The sequence below is a fragment of the Galeopterus variegatus genome, unplaced genomic scaffold (genome assembly GCF_000696425.1).
Source record: "Galeopterus variegatus unplaced genomic scaffold, G_variegatus-3.0.2 Scaffold360, whole genome shotgun sequence".
NCBI lineage: Eukaryota > Metazoa > Chordata > Mammalia > Dermoptera > Cynocephalidae > Galeopterus > Galeopterus variegatus.
Window position 1 is genome coordinate 268,007 of NW_007726471.1, and position 14,324 is coordinate 282,330.

A 14,324-nucleotide genomic window follows, 5' to 3' on the forward strand; every position below is an offset into this window, starting at 1 on the left:
GGCCGCGTGCCGGCCGCCGTCCGGGCGTCCCGCGATGGGCGAGCGGCGCCGCATCCGTCCCACGCCTGCTGCCCGCGCGTCCCTGGTTCCCCACCCCCGGGCCCGGCTAGCTGCCTTCCACCGAGGCACACCTCCCGTATGGCCCGGACCCCCGCCTCGGCCGGAAGGAGTTGAGCAGGATTAGCATGGCTGTCGGGCGGGCAACACCCTCACTCCCCTGCCCTTTCCACCCTGACCCCTTCCCGTGACCTTGGAGGCCTGGACCGGCTGCCCGACACCTTGGTTTTCTAGAACTGCAGTCATGGGGGGAGGGGGGACGATGGGCTTTCTTCACAGCCCCAGAACCTGGGCTTTGGCAGAGGGGAGCCGGCAATTTAATTAGACTTGGAAAGGAGATGACTGAAGACGTTCTCTTCCCTCCGGTTTTGCCCTGACAGCCAAGCCAAGACCCCAGAGCTGGCCTGGGTGGGATTCTGCAAGGAGAGGCCACATCATCTTGCCTACCCGCCGTGGGCTGAAAGGAAGGGAGTATGAGGTGGCTTCATGGAATCACCAGCAGCTGGACGGTTAATGGGATAGTGAGGAGGCTGTGAGTGTGGGGTGGGGTGGTGGATAAAAGCTTTGAAGCTGTCAGCTAGGCTGACAGAGAAAGGAACTGGTGTGGAAAACGGGTAGGCTTCTCAGCTCCCTCCAAGGGCCCCTGGCCTCTGCTGTGTCACTCCAGCGCTGAGAGACCCTTCCTGCCCCACCTTGGCATGCTCTTGCCCAGGAAACCAAGGACTAGCTATCCACCCTGAGCGTCCTTCCCCTTGGTCTGGGGAGAAACCACAGAGCCCCTGGTGGGGGCTGGTGTTGCTACCTCTGGTTGTGCTATGGGGTTGGTGCAGAATGGCGGCAACGGCCCCCCACTGGGCTGGGCTCAGCACTGCCAGCTCCTGTTCTCAGCAATTCAGAGGCCCGCTGCCAACCCCAGTCCACCAATGGCATGGCATCGTGAGAATCTAGGTCTGGATCCCTGCTTTTTGAGGGGGAGGGATTAAGGGAAGACTATACAGCTCTTCAGTGCAAAGAGCGGCCAGGGAGGGCCTGATATCTGTCCACTAGTACCTCTAGTGTGGTGGGGTGGTTTTGGCTGTGGAAGGCCTTGTCCTTCTTGGACCTTGACAGGCCCTTAATTTTGGAGACCTTAACTCCATCCTGATTCCACCTGATTCAGAATCTCTGCTAAGAGTTGGGGGAGGGTGACAGGGTTGCCAGTGTGTGGGGGGAGGGGGGTCTCTGCTTGCCCCTACCCCATGGGCTGAAATTGGGGGAGGGTAGTATCTCCTGTGAAGCTGGGTAAAGACACTACTACTAAAGGGTTGACTTCAGCAGGGACTTAACACTGCCTGAGAAGCTGGGGCTGGGCTGACCCTCAGACCCACTGCTGTGGGGTGGGAAGGATGAACCATGTGGCCAAGTGAAAAGTTTGGAAAAAGCATTTGAGGTTTTGGCCACTTTTTTACTAAGTATCTTTTCCAGGAGGGCAGGATCTTCAAAAAGTGGAATCCTTGCTATTCCTCCTTGGGGGCTGAGGTGGACTGCAACACTGTTCAGAGAGTCAGTTCGCCGTTACTTGCAGAGACATGGGCTCATGTTTAGCAGAAGTCTAAACCTAAGAGCTCCAGGGATCTGCTGGAACCCAGTGTCTGTCAGCTCTGGTTTGGTAAGGGCATGGATTGGCCAACTCCCCTCACCAGCCGTCTGAACAGCAGGCCAAGAGCTCTTCTCCTGGGGGCTCCATCATGGATTGGTAGTTTACCTGGAACTGGAGTCCTTCCTTCCCTTTAGTTTGGATGCCTCTAGGCAGTCAGTTCTGCAACCCCTGAGAGCCTCTATCGGATAATCTTCGTTAGCAGTGGTGGCTTTACTGTCATGGCTGACCCAGGTTGCCTCTTCCCAATTGACTATGGAGATTAGCTGGAGCAAGCCTGGAAAACCAAGGAACGCACCATAACATCTCAATTGCCACCAATAAGATCTCAGTTCCTAAAGGTGCTAGGTCACGGGAGAAGGGGTATTTTCACAGTTGTGGGGGCTAACAGTGGGGCTGCTTGTCTTAAACTGCATTGTATAGCCTTGACTTTCCCTGCTTGCCCACTCTACCCATGGGGCTTTATTCATAGCATAAGCACTAGGTTCCTTTTCTGGATCAGAGGTTACGAATACAGGCGAAAAGACTAGGACGTGAGAAGGACTTGCCAGGAGACAGTGGTATGTTAAATGCAATGATAGGTAAAATAAAGGGATATCAGTGCATAGTACCATGGTGCCACTGAGAGATTAGACATCAGAGGTCAGCCCTTCCCTATATGTGGGTGAGTAGGAAGTAGTTAGATCTGTGGAGGTGGAAAAGGGATTCCGAAAGAGGAAATAGCAGGTATAAAAGTATGTGTCATGGTATTGTGGAACCACATGGCTTGTCTGGGTAACTACCAAGAATTTGCTATATTGTGGCAATACTGGGGGCCACATTATGAAGAGCTGGAGATCATGTGGGATTAGGGGGAAATTGACATCTTGCTGCCACTTGGGAAGATGTGTTAAAAGCTTTGATACCCTTTGAAAGCTAAGGAGGGCAGCAGGAAATTAAAGGGAGGAGCTGTGTCCCTTTCAATCTAGAGGCTCTACATCCCCCAGGTGAGGTAATACAGCACATGTTCCCTGCTCAGGGTGGGCTATATTAGTGCTGCCAACCTCTAGACCCAAGCATGTCCTGTCTTGGTGACTCTCGAGGGATGGGTAGGTAGCATCTCTAGGAAGGGGCTTGTGTGATTTTAAAATGGAGACTTTACTTTCATAACACGAGGTAATACTAAGTTACAGTAACTTTTTTTTTTTTTTAAAAAGATGACCGGTAAGGGGATCTTAACCCTTGACTTGGTGTTGTCAGCACCACGCTCAGCCAGTGAGCGAACCGGCCATCCCTATGTGGGATCCGAACCCGGGGCCTTGGTGTTATCAGCACCGCACTCTCCCGAGTGAGCCACGGGCCGGCCCAGTTACAGTAACTTTTTAAAACCACTTTATTAAAGTATAATTGACATACATGAAGCTGTACATATTTAGTGCATACAACTTGATGAGATTGGAGATTAAGTTACAGTAATCTTTAATAGGGGAGGACCCATGGGAGGGGGAGACGGTATTTGGTTTCTTGGGTTGAGGGAGGTATGTATTTTTGAGAGTTAAAGAAGTTTTATGCCAGCCTAATGGTAAGCTATAGAAAGTCAGGGGTTCATGGCAGCTAAAGGGGCAACAGTTTGACCGGAGGGGCTTGATGCCTCACTGCCCTCCCCGTATAGCTGGGCCAAGGTGACCCCTTGCAAGCCTGATACCCCAGGGTCTATCATGTGTCCTCAGAAGGTTGTCAGGAAACAGCCAGGCCCCTGGCACCACTGAGAGGTTGTAGGTCAGCCTATCCTGAGATGTGGCTGAGTGGGAGGTGCCTAGACCTGTGAGGGTGGAAAAGGCCAGAGTTAGCATTCTAGGTGAGGGTGAGGGAATCCAGGGTCCAGTGTGTGACGTGGGCACCCTTTCTCTGACATCAAAAGCATTTGAAAGAGTCGGGCATCGTGGTGCACTCTGTCACAGGCTTTCATGCGCATGAGAGAAGGGAGGCTCCTATGCTTCTGGGCTCTTACCTAGATGCAGGGCCCAGGTGGGTGGATCCAGACCTATTCTGGTAGATCAGGTTCCCCATCCTTGTTGTGGATGTGTTCCCCCTGCTCAAATAATAACCTAATGGAAGCTGTACTAATAATAGTAAACCGTATATAGCAATGTGCCAAGCATTGTCCTAAGCACTGTATCTTACCATTTTAACCCATTTAACCCTCATAGCAGCACTATGGAGTACTTACCCTTATTATCATCATTTTATAAATGAGGAAACTGAGGCACGGAGAAGCTAAATAACTTTCATGTACCTGTTAAGTGGGGAGGTTGCGATTTGAACCTAGAGTTTGCTCTTTTTTTTTTTTTTTTTAAAGATGACCGGTAAAGGGATCTTAACCCTTGACTTGGTGTTGTCAGCGCCACACTCAACCAGTGAGCGAACCGGCCATCCCCATGTGGGATCCGAACCCGGGGCCTTGGTGTTATCAGCACAGCACTCTCCCGAGTGAGCCACGGGCCGGCCCCTAGAGTTTGCTCTTAACGACACCTAACACTGGGTGATGGGAGCTGTCAGCCTGTGCCTGAAGGAGCATTTTATCACAGACATTGTTTAGAATTGCCATTGCATGGAGATAATAAAAGACATCAAGTCAGTTTTATTTTACATTCTCTACCCGAAGACATGCCCCTGTGTTGCCTCTACCTGGGGCTGACTGCTTTCACATCCCCTTGCTACCGGGTGCTTTGGGCATTTTAACTAAGGAAATGGTACCTGCTCTAAAGTGACTGCCGGTCATTCTGCGGGGTCATTCTCTTAGGCCTCTTTATCCCCTCCTTCCCTGCATATGGGCAGCCTGGCTAGTTTGCCCTAGAGAGAACCATCTTCTAAAACCCTGTGTTTGGATGTGCTGACTTCCTCTAATCTCCATGTCCAGGGTGGGGCTGGCAAGCACTGTAAGTCGAGGCAAGACATGAACTGTGGGTGCTGAGTCTTTGCTTTGCTCTCAGGCTTTCAACCCATTCATCTCATTGTGCCTCAGGAGAGTCCTGAAAGGTAGTGGAGGAGTCAGTGCTACCTGCCCTGAGGGCTGAGCTCCTGGTCCAAGGCCACTCACCTCTGGTTACCCAGGGCTGAACTAGAATGCTAGGTTCTGGCATGGCCCAGTGGCCACTAGCATCCCCTCTGCCATTGGTTATGGTCAGCAACAATATCTGGTGCCTTGTCACTTCCTCTGCCATCTCCTGACCATGGCTGCCTCAGAGAGATCCTCATGTCCCTGGCAAAGCTGTGGGCAGATCTGTCACCTATACTTCGAAACCACACTGCCATGAGGTGAGTTCTGTAGGCAACCCACGAGGCTTCATATGCTGGAACCTTGTCCATGGTCTGCCCAGGTACCAGCATGGCTGCCTTGCTTTCTGCGTCCCACATTCCCTCCTTGGATGTAAAGAATAAGGTTACCTCTGAGATGTGCCAAGACTAGACAGGTGGCAGGATTGTTGGGCCCTCCCTTCCTGAAGGGCGCACTGGTGGATCCGTCAGTGCTGGAGGCCTCTGGAGTGCACAGGGGCTGGGTGTGATGGGAGGGTCAGCCCAGGCCCATCTGCCGTGGCTGTCAGTCACTCACAGCCCACTAAGCAGAGACTCTTGCCTGTCACAAGCCATCAAGGCTGCCTCAGAGCCCCAGGGAGAAGGGGCAGGGCCTGACCTGGGCCATGCCATAGTATAAGTGTCTGGAGTACTTAGCCCCTCCTTGTGGTTAGCCAACCCCCCCCCCACAAATGGGTGTTGTGCTTTTATTTGGGGTGTTGAGGGGCGGGGAGAGTCAGGAGAGGATACTGGAATAAAACCTTGAGACCATTCTGAGAACCTCTGATGCTGTGAAGGCCCTTTGCACCCTGTGGCTTCTGCCCAGACTGGTTCCTGTTCTTGATGTATAGTTGTGGGCATATCCAGGCACAGCTTAGGAAAGAGGGACCCTTGTGTGTTTGTGACAGGGGAGGTCCCAGAAACAGTTATATCCCTGAACAGAAACCCTCTCACAACAGGAGCGTTATGTTAGGAAACATCCCTCTTGTCAGGCTTCATCTGCCCGTTCACTTGATGGGCAGTGCTGTGTGCTCACACTGGCATGGCATCACATGGTTTAAGGGTTGGAGGTGTTGGCTTTATAGCTGGGGGGAGGGGTGTAGGATTCCCCTAACCCAATGCCTTGAATCCAGTCCCTTCTGTGGGACGGCGTGTGGCCATGGTGGCAACTGCATCCCTTGTCAGGTGCACAGGTAGGCAATAGGCCTGTGTTGGGCTTGGCATAGCAGGTTGACCACACAGCACCAGGAAGGGTGGACCTCCATGCTGGGGGTCCAGTGAGCCCTGAAGACCAAGGCCTGGCCTCTGGCTCTGTCCCCACCTCCAGCCAGCCTTCCTGGCACTGAGTATGTACGGCATAGCTCATGCTCTGTTTGGTCTAATTCCCTAAATCGGCGTAGGTCAGTGCACACAGCAGGCTTTGAGCAGGTGTGTTTCCAGCACATTAAGCCTTCTGCTCCTGTAGCTAGGAGTAGCTTGGAGAATGGGGTGTGAAGCCTTCTGATTTAGAACTTTATACATGCCCAACCCTGTCCCTCCCTTTAGAGTACTTATCACTCCAGCTTGGTTCCCCCTGGTCTCTGCACCCCCCACCCCTAGGTCGGAACTCTAGGGCACCGCACAGGCCACCAGAAGAGCCCAACCTTTCCAGGCAACTTGGACTGGATCCCCAGCTCTGATACTAGCCAGCCAGGCACCCAGTCCCTGAGCTGGTTTCTTCATCTGTAAATTGGGGCCTGTACCTGTTCTTTTTACATCAAAGGACTGTCAGGCTCACATGCTGATGGTTTGTGTGAAAGAATGAAACTATAAAGTGTGACCCAGATGGGGCCTTACAGCCAGGCCCTGATAACACTGGAGGCTGGAGTTAGCAGGGGCAGGCAAAACCCTAGAACATATCCTGAGCCTGGAACTTCTCCATACCAAGTCAGGCTGTGATGACACTGGTAAGCTCTGGAACAACATGTGTCTGGGTGGGGGCTGCCTGGGAAGGGATCTGGGTGGTATCCTAGCCTGGATAGCTGTTGGGCACAGGGCTCCTTGCAGGGAAGTACAAGAGGCATATCCTGGGCACTGGGGTTCCAGGAGTGTATGTGTCTAGGTTCACATCCACCATCTGGCTGTCGGCTGCTTGCTCTCTTTCCCTGTGTCCTTGTTCAGAGCCTTATAAGTCCTGGGTCTGCGGGCCATGTCGCCACATTCCATCCACCTCGCGTCAAGTGGCTGCACTCAGGGACTTCTTTACCCCCTGGGAGGGGTAAGAGCAACCTGCCGTGCCGAGCCTAAGCATAGGACCTGGGCGGAACCTAAACCCACCCCCCCCACCACATACACAAAAGGAGAAAAACTTGGTCACCTAGATCACACTGAGGGTGTGACTGCTCTGAGGTTTCTCCTTGGCAATCCTGGTGTTGGCCAAGCCAAGACCCCCCTCAGACCGCAGGCCCAACTTGTCCTAGGGCCCCAGGACCTGGCTTCTAACTTCGTCCTTTCTCCCCCTCTCTCCTTTTCTGTCTCCTTCATCAGCATGTCCTTTGCTTTCTTGTGGACAGAAGGAAGGAGGGAAGCTCTGTGCAGATGGAGCACAGTGCCTACCTCTTATCCTGAGACTGATTCACCTTCTCCTACTTAACTTAAAAAAAAATTCTGGTATCTTAGAACATCTGAGTGTGAAGGAACCTGAGGCCGGTCTACCCTCCTCTGTAGCTGAGGCAGAGGAGGAAAGACCACAAAGCCACCTGCCTTGGCTGGTGACAAGGCTGGGACTTGAGTTGTCTTAGGCTCTTTTTCTTTTCTTTCCAAGTTTGGTTGGTGGATGTTTTCTGAGCGGAAGGCTGAGCCCTAGGCCATTGTCTTGGTTCTCAGTGGGGTCCCTTTCCCTTGAGGGAGCCAGATCAGATCTGTGTGTGATGATGACAGGAACAAAATTTAAATGGACATTCAGTATCTTTGTATCAGGAAATCCCAAGGTCTGGGCTGGTAGGGATGGCCTAGGCCCTGCTGCAGTCCCCCAACGCCCCACCTCCCCACAGTCAGTGGGGTGCAAGGCTGCTCACACTCAGCTGGTGGGAGTTGGCAATCTTTCCTGTCTGTCCATCTTCCCTTTGACCTCACTATAGCTTAGGACTAACCACAGCACCATCCAGTGGGACCTTCCCCACCCCTGTCTCGACTTTACATGAGGTGCTATGTCTATCCTCTTGGCTTGAAAGCTGAAGGCCACTTGTTCCTGGGCACTTAAATCTGGCCCCTCTGTAGTCTGAGTGGGTTGGTATGAGATCAGGGTCACAAAAGAGCACTGACTTATGAGCCAGGCATTCGGGACACTGGGACTGCTCCTGTGCTCAGTGACCGTGAGCACCTCAACCCCTGGGCCCTGGATTCCTCATCTAAAAATAAGGTTTCTCCCAGCTCAAATATTCTGTATTTGGGTTGCTGCTGAGGGCTGGGAGTTGGTGAAGGATGTGGGAGGGGCGTGTGAGGCTTGTTTTTCCCATTTTGGATTTCCCTCCTCTCCTCACCCCCTTCCCTAAGCAGTGTTTTCCATCCATATGATACCAGGAGAGCTCACCCTAAGTGCGAGTAAGCAGAGACTTGAAACCAGTGTGTTACCCGAACATTTTGATGGAGTGGATGGTTGAAACAGTTTTCCTTTTTCTAGATTGAATTCCTTTTTTTTTCTTTCCAGATTAAATTCTAACTTTCAGAGATGCTAAAGGATTGCTGCAAATAATCAATTTTTAAAAATCAGTTTATCTCTTTTGTAGGCTGTTTCTATTGCCTGGAGTAAAATGTTCTGAGTGTGTCTTCTCCCCAAATCCCGACCCTCATGAAGCAGGGATTTATAAAGAGGGGATACTGTTGCCGGGTGGGTTGGTGGGATGTCTGCAGGTGAGGAGTGGCCCTAGTGTTTTTCTGCCTCAGTGTCCTTGGTGGAGAAGGATCTGTCCTCTGGTGGTAACCCTGGAGCCCAGGGTCCTGTCTTGGCGATTCTAGGGCTAGGGGTTTAAAGGAGGCTGTAGTTGTCCTTCAGAGTTAAAGAACAGGAGATTTTAATACCCCTGATCATACCACTATTTTTGGAAGCAATGTTTACCTTTTTTATCTCTAACAAAATCTGGCACTTATGGAGCCCATCCTCTTAGCCACAATAACTGAGAAGTTGGATGTTTAGTGCTCAGTATGAAGGAGATCTTTTGTGTCAAAAAGGTTGAGGAGGGTTGGAGCCCTCAGCAATAGGTCTCTCCCTCCCCTTGCAGAGGACACACACCTGGTGAGAGCCAGGCCAGGCCGTACCTCAGACCCAGTGTGGGGTCCTCTTCACTGGAGGGAGGGCCCCATGGCCCTCATCTGACCCTGAGTCCTAGTTCTGCTCCTCACAGAGCCTTTGCTCAGCTGCTTTCCTTTGTTTACAACACCTTCCCACTCCGCCTCCCCCACCAGCCCGTACCCCTGCTCCTGCAGGACCCCTGTTTGAGCAGGGCTATGGGAGGACAGAGACCAGAGCAGCCACTCTGCTTGAGCTGGTAGAAGCTGAGTCCTGCCTGGAAGCGTTTTCCACACAAGCCTGACTTTGTGTGATTGGGCTGGTGCCTTGGGTGTCACTATCTCCTTGCTCCTGAAGGCTTGTTTAATTTATTCTTTTCTGAAGATCTTTAAGTGTCAGTTTGTCTGAAGGAAGAATATCACCAACACATGGATGTGAATGGGTTTGTCAGAGCCCCTTCCTCCTACTTTCCTTCTCTCTACAAAGTGAACCCTTACCTCTGGCCTGGAGAGAGCTATAGAGGGAGAAGAAAAACCTGGATGTTGGACTGCAGCTGACACCTGCCTGAAGGAAAGGGCTGGGCAGCCTGGGTCCTCTGTCATGCCGGGATTAGACAGCACTGTCAAGAAGCTCCTTCTAAACCCACTCACATCGAGAGTGCATTCCTTACCCCAGGAGCCTCAAGAACAAGGCTGAGGATGGGGGGCTGCTCCTTCCTGTGCCACTCAGGTGTTGCCTTCGCCTCCTGCCATGGGCCCCCCAGTGCTGAGTTATGACCCTGGCACTGGGAGTTGAGACTGTGGAGGTGGGGAGAGGTCAAGAGGTTGTTGAGATTCCCCGGCACAGGCTGGAGGGGAAGAGCCCCAAAACACACAGGGCCTTCTCCCTTGGGGAGTCAGGCCTACAAACAATTGACAACAAAGACCTAGACATGGCCAGGAAGTCTGCCAACAAGTAATAGGCTGTGGTGTGGACTTAGCAGAAGGGGGCTAGAGGGGGGCTAGACCTCTCTCCCACTCCCCCACTCCCAGTGGCTCTAGAGGAAAGACAGGGAGCAGGACTTGCCTACGAGAAGAGCAGCCTTGGGAGCTCCCAAAACCTTGCTGGACAGGGGCGCAGTTGTGCCAAAAGCTGGTCAGTTCCCCTAGGCAGGCCTGGCCTGGGACCTCCAGTGAGGCTGGGTCTCCTGACATCTGTGAAGGCCACACAGCCATGAGTGTGATGTTCTGTATGGTGACACAACCTGACCAAGTTCCTTGTTCGTGCTGAACTTGGTGCTTCCAGCAGGTTCCATCAGAAGAGTTGTTCCTCAACATGTATCTTCTTTCCCTAAGTTCTAAGTGTTCGCCATCCATCCCCCACTTCTCCCCAATACCCAGTCCACCTGACAAACTTACCTTCTGACTGTGCTAAGGACATGACCATGGCCTAGCACCATCTGCTCTTATTTGCCATGAAATGACCCTTTTGAAAGGGCTGTGGTTGCTGTTCACATTTTAGGACAGGAAGAGTTAATCCCTGGGACTGTGCGGCTACTTCTGCAGAAGGAAGGAGAGGGGCCCAAGTAAATGAGTTTCGTTCCTTTTAGTGGCCGGAGGATTATGTGAACCACCCTTTATGCTTTCTTCAAATGATTCAAAACATTTTTTGTGTTGAATTCTTGTGATAAACTTGCGTGGAATAGGCAGGACATGGGTACTTTAGCTGATCTCTCCTTCTTGGCATCAATCCGCTGTGGGTATCTAAATCTTTGTCTGCATCCAGCCTCTTTCCCAAATGTCAGGCTCTATGATCCTGAAGCTGGCACCACAGAGTGACATGGGAGTGGCACCCAGTGCCAGCCTGAGACACAAGACTAGTTGGTCAGACCTTGGAGAGGTAACCACATGTCTCTGTCCCTGCCATCCCTAAAGGATGCTGCCTGTGCCATCAACTTGCTTTGTCACCCTGTACTGAGCCGCATCTTTCTGACCTGTAAAATGAAGGGGTCGAACAAGCTGATCTCCATGGTGCCTTCTACCTCAGACATTACCTCCTCTGGGGAAGAGGAAAACTAAAGAATTTGGTGACTGCTTAAGGATGTCTCACTCACATTCCCAGCTCCAGGCTGACCTGGGCCCAATCCAGCCTCTCTAGACAACCTTAATAAATAAATGGCTCATGGTACCTGATAGGTAAGGTCCTTGTGCAGGTAAGTGATTGCAGGAGCCCTAAATGGAACAAGCATTTTGTGGAGCCGTAGCTTAGCTTGGAGGTAGATGGTACCTGTGTTGTACAGATAAAGAAACTGAGATTCAGAGAGGGGAAGCGGCTTCCTCAGGCCAAGCAGCAAGTTGGGGTGCAAACTCCAGTCTTACTAACTGAAGCCTGTTCTTCCCACTGATGGTGTCCTTCTGCCACACTGGGCCACATTTGGTCTCTGGCTGTGAGTTTCTTGGACTGAGGTGCATACAGACAGGGGAGGTCTCAGGTGTTGAGGTCTGACTCTAGGCACTTTGGGAGGTAGGAAAGTTTTAAGACTTTGCTGTGGTCTTTGTGTAGTCAAGGTGAGGGGCTGAGCTCAGGCTGGCAGGAGCAGTGTAAGGCAAGGGCTTCCTCTGTAGGACTTCAGAGGAAGGACTTCAGAAGAAATAGAGGGACCTGAAGGATGGGTGCCCTTTAGCTGAGGAGTGAGGAAGGGGTGGGCTGAGGGGGCAGTGCAGGCAGCTGCTTGAGATGGGACTCTGTGGGCCCTTGTTGAGTGGGCCCTGGAGTGGGCAGGGCTGGGGTAGGGCCTGATGGAGGTGGAAGCAGGAGGGTGGGTGGGCTCTAGGACCCTCATCCTCTCTACCTTGAGCTCAAGCTCCCCCCACCTCTGGTTTGCCAGTTTCCTCTTTTTCTCATCACTCTGGCTTTATTCATTGTCATTCTAAACAAGTGCCATGGAAGGGTCTGGCTACTGCATGGATGTGTGATGACACTTCACCCACCCAGGGGGCTAATGAAACTGCCCAGGTGCCACTCTCTGTCCTCACACCTGGATGGATTGCTGGTGGCACAGACAGCAGAGTCAGGGTACCTGAGTCTCTTCCAGTTCTGCTACTTGGTGAGCTAAGATGCGTGTTTTTGATAGGTTACTGAGCCTTTTTGGGCCTCAGTTTCCCTGTCTATATAAGGGGATAGGCAGGGAGGATGTCATCTACTGGGATGGCTTTTTTTTTTTTTTTTAAGATGCCCGGTAAGGGGATCTTAACCCTTGACTTGGTGGTGTCAGCACCATGCTCTCCCAAGTGAGCCACAGACTGGCCCTTGCTGGGATGGCTTTTATCAAGAACAACAGAGAGCATTCAGGTCAGACTTCCTGTGACTTAGCCTCCCCGGCTATGCTCCCTGGAAAGGGCCTGGGAACTTGCCGATACAGACCTGTCATGTAATCCATAACTGCCTTGACCTCAGCTTGTTTCCTGAGAGGTGGCCAGGAATAGGATGGAAGCTATATAGTGCAGGCTTTTGGGCACTTTAGAACCTAAAAGATGGAACCAGAGGAGAATGGGCATCGGCCTAGAGGGAAAACTGAACAAAAAAATCTGAGCTGGAGAGGAGGAAATGATCCCCTATACTCATCCCCACCCCCACCCGAGCAGGAAACTTTGTGCTGAGAACTCGCTATTTAAGGGGGCCTCTGGGGAGGTCTGGCTAGAAAGGAGCCATTTGAGGGAAGGTTTAAAATTAGCTCGGGTGAAGTGTGATCTCTGGGGAGAACTGGGGCAGAGGCCTCCATGGGGCCACTCTGGTTCTGGGTCTTTGACCCAAACTGTGTCCTGCCATCCTGGGAAGGATGGAAAGGAAAGGAATTGGAGGGAATAGCACTGACCCGAGTCCACCCAGCAGGGCCCTGGAGGCTTGCATCCTTCTAGTCCATCCTCTGGGGGTATGGAGTGGGGGTAGATCCTGAGGGTTGGGTGCCCTGGTCCTGTTGTACTTGCCTGGTACTCAGGAACAGTCATCATCTCTGCCAGGCTAGATGTGTAGCAGGGAGACCTCGGTTTTGAGTCCCAGGTCTGCTGCCTTTACAGAACAAGCTGTGTGACCTTGGACAAGTCACTTCTCTCTGGGAATTTACATGTAAAATTCCAGAGCCTGACATCAGACAGCAGAGGAGCCTGTAGGGTCTGGGATGTAGAGGTTGGTTGCTCTGGAGCCCAGGAGCTTGGTTTAGCCCACCCTGGAGCCTCAGCTGTCCTGTTCCCCACGGCGCTGCCAGGAACAGGGCAGACCGTGAGAGCTGTGTGTATAGGAAGCAGAGCCGCCAAGGGCTGTGAAATGTGAAGAATCTTCATCCCAGGCCCGGGAGCAGAGGCTGGAAAGATGACGTGTCTGGTGAGGGAAAGGCATGACCGAAGGGGGAAGATGTGTCCTACGTGGCCAGTATCTGCTGCTAGGTGTGCTTGGAAAAACTCATGTGAGGGAAGAGGTTTGTCCTGACCATGGCTGAGAATCACTCCTGTGTGGGTAGGGGTGGTGACACTGGTCACCGGCAGCTATCGAAGCTGGTTTCCTTTAGCATCCCGGGCTCTGGGAAGGTCTGTGTGTGTGTTGGGTATAACTTGGCTGAGCACTGCTCCGGGTTCCTGATACAAGCCATTGGCTCAAAATGGCTGTTGGGTTGAACTGATGGGTTCAACAGGCCATCACTAGAGATGGAGCAAGTTCTCTGGTACCTCTGGAGAAGGGGATGTGGCCCACTGTAGGGCAACTAGATGTTTTCAAGAATGGCCACGTGATGAGGTGAGAAAGGTGGATGTTTAAATCTTAAATCAGCAGTGGTGAGTTGAGACCTCTGTTTGGCCTAGTGTTTGAGACGTGGTTCAAAACAGGAATCAAGTGTGTAGGGAAGCTCTTCTCATTTGGACTTTTCATATTCGGGAAGCCACAGTTTCAAGATGTGTTTTTAATAGATCTAAACTATGAAAACTTCCCCCTCCCCCATCATGGTTATTGGCTGACCTGGGCTTACTAGTTTAGCATTTAAATGGTAGTAGTGAATTAGGTAAGCGGTTCTGCCACCCCTCACAGACCCCATCTGCCTTCAGGAGATCAGATTTGGCTGGAGTCACAGGATGGACACCTGGTGTTTAGACTTAGCTTCACCACCAACTCGTAACCATGTTTAGGGCAAGACTCATAATTTATTGCATCTCTGCCTCACTTGAAGTTGGCAAGATCCCTCTCATTCTTCAAAACCCAGCATAATTGTTCCACTTCTGACTCCTTACCCATTCCCCTATCTAGTGAACATTTAGTACCAGCACCATGCTAGGAGCTGGGCGT

At 52.0% G+C, this 14,324-nt stretch overlaps 1 protein-coding gene across 1 annotated transcript in view; it reads left to right on the plus strand.

Annotated features, from left to right (window-relative positions):
* Positions 1 to 34: 34 nt before the first annotated feature.
* Positions 35 to 14,324, plus strand: part of RBPMS2 (RNA binding protein with multiple splicing 2) — a 29,588-nt gene continuing 15,298 nt past the window's right edge. The window contains exon 1 of the mRNA XM_008567980.1: positions 35 to 136. Within this exon, the coding sequence (XP_008566202.1) occupies positions 35 to 136 (102 nt within the window). The remainder of the gene's footprint in view (positions 137 to 14,324) is intronic.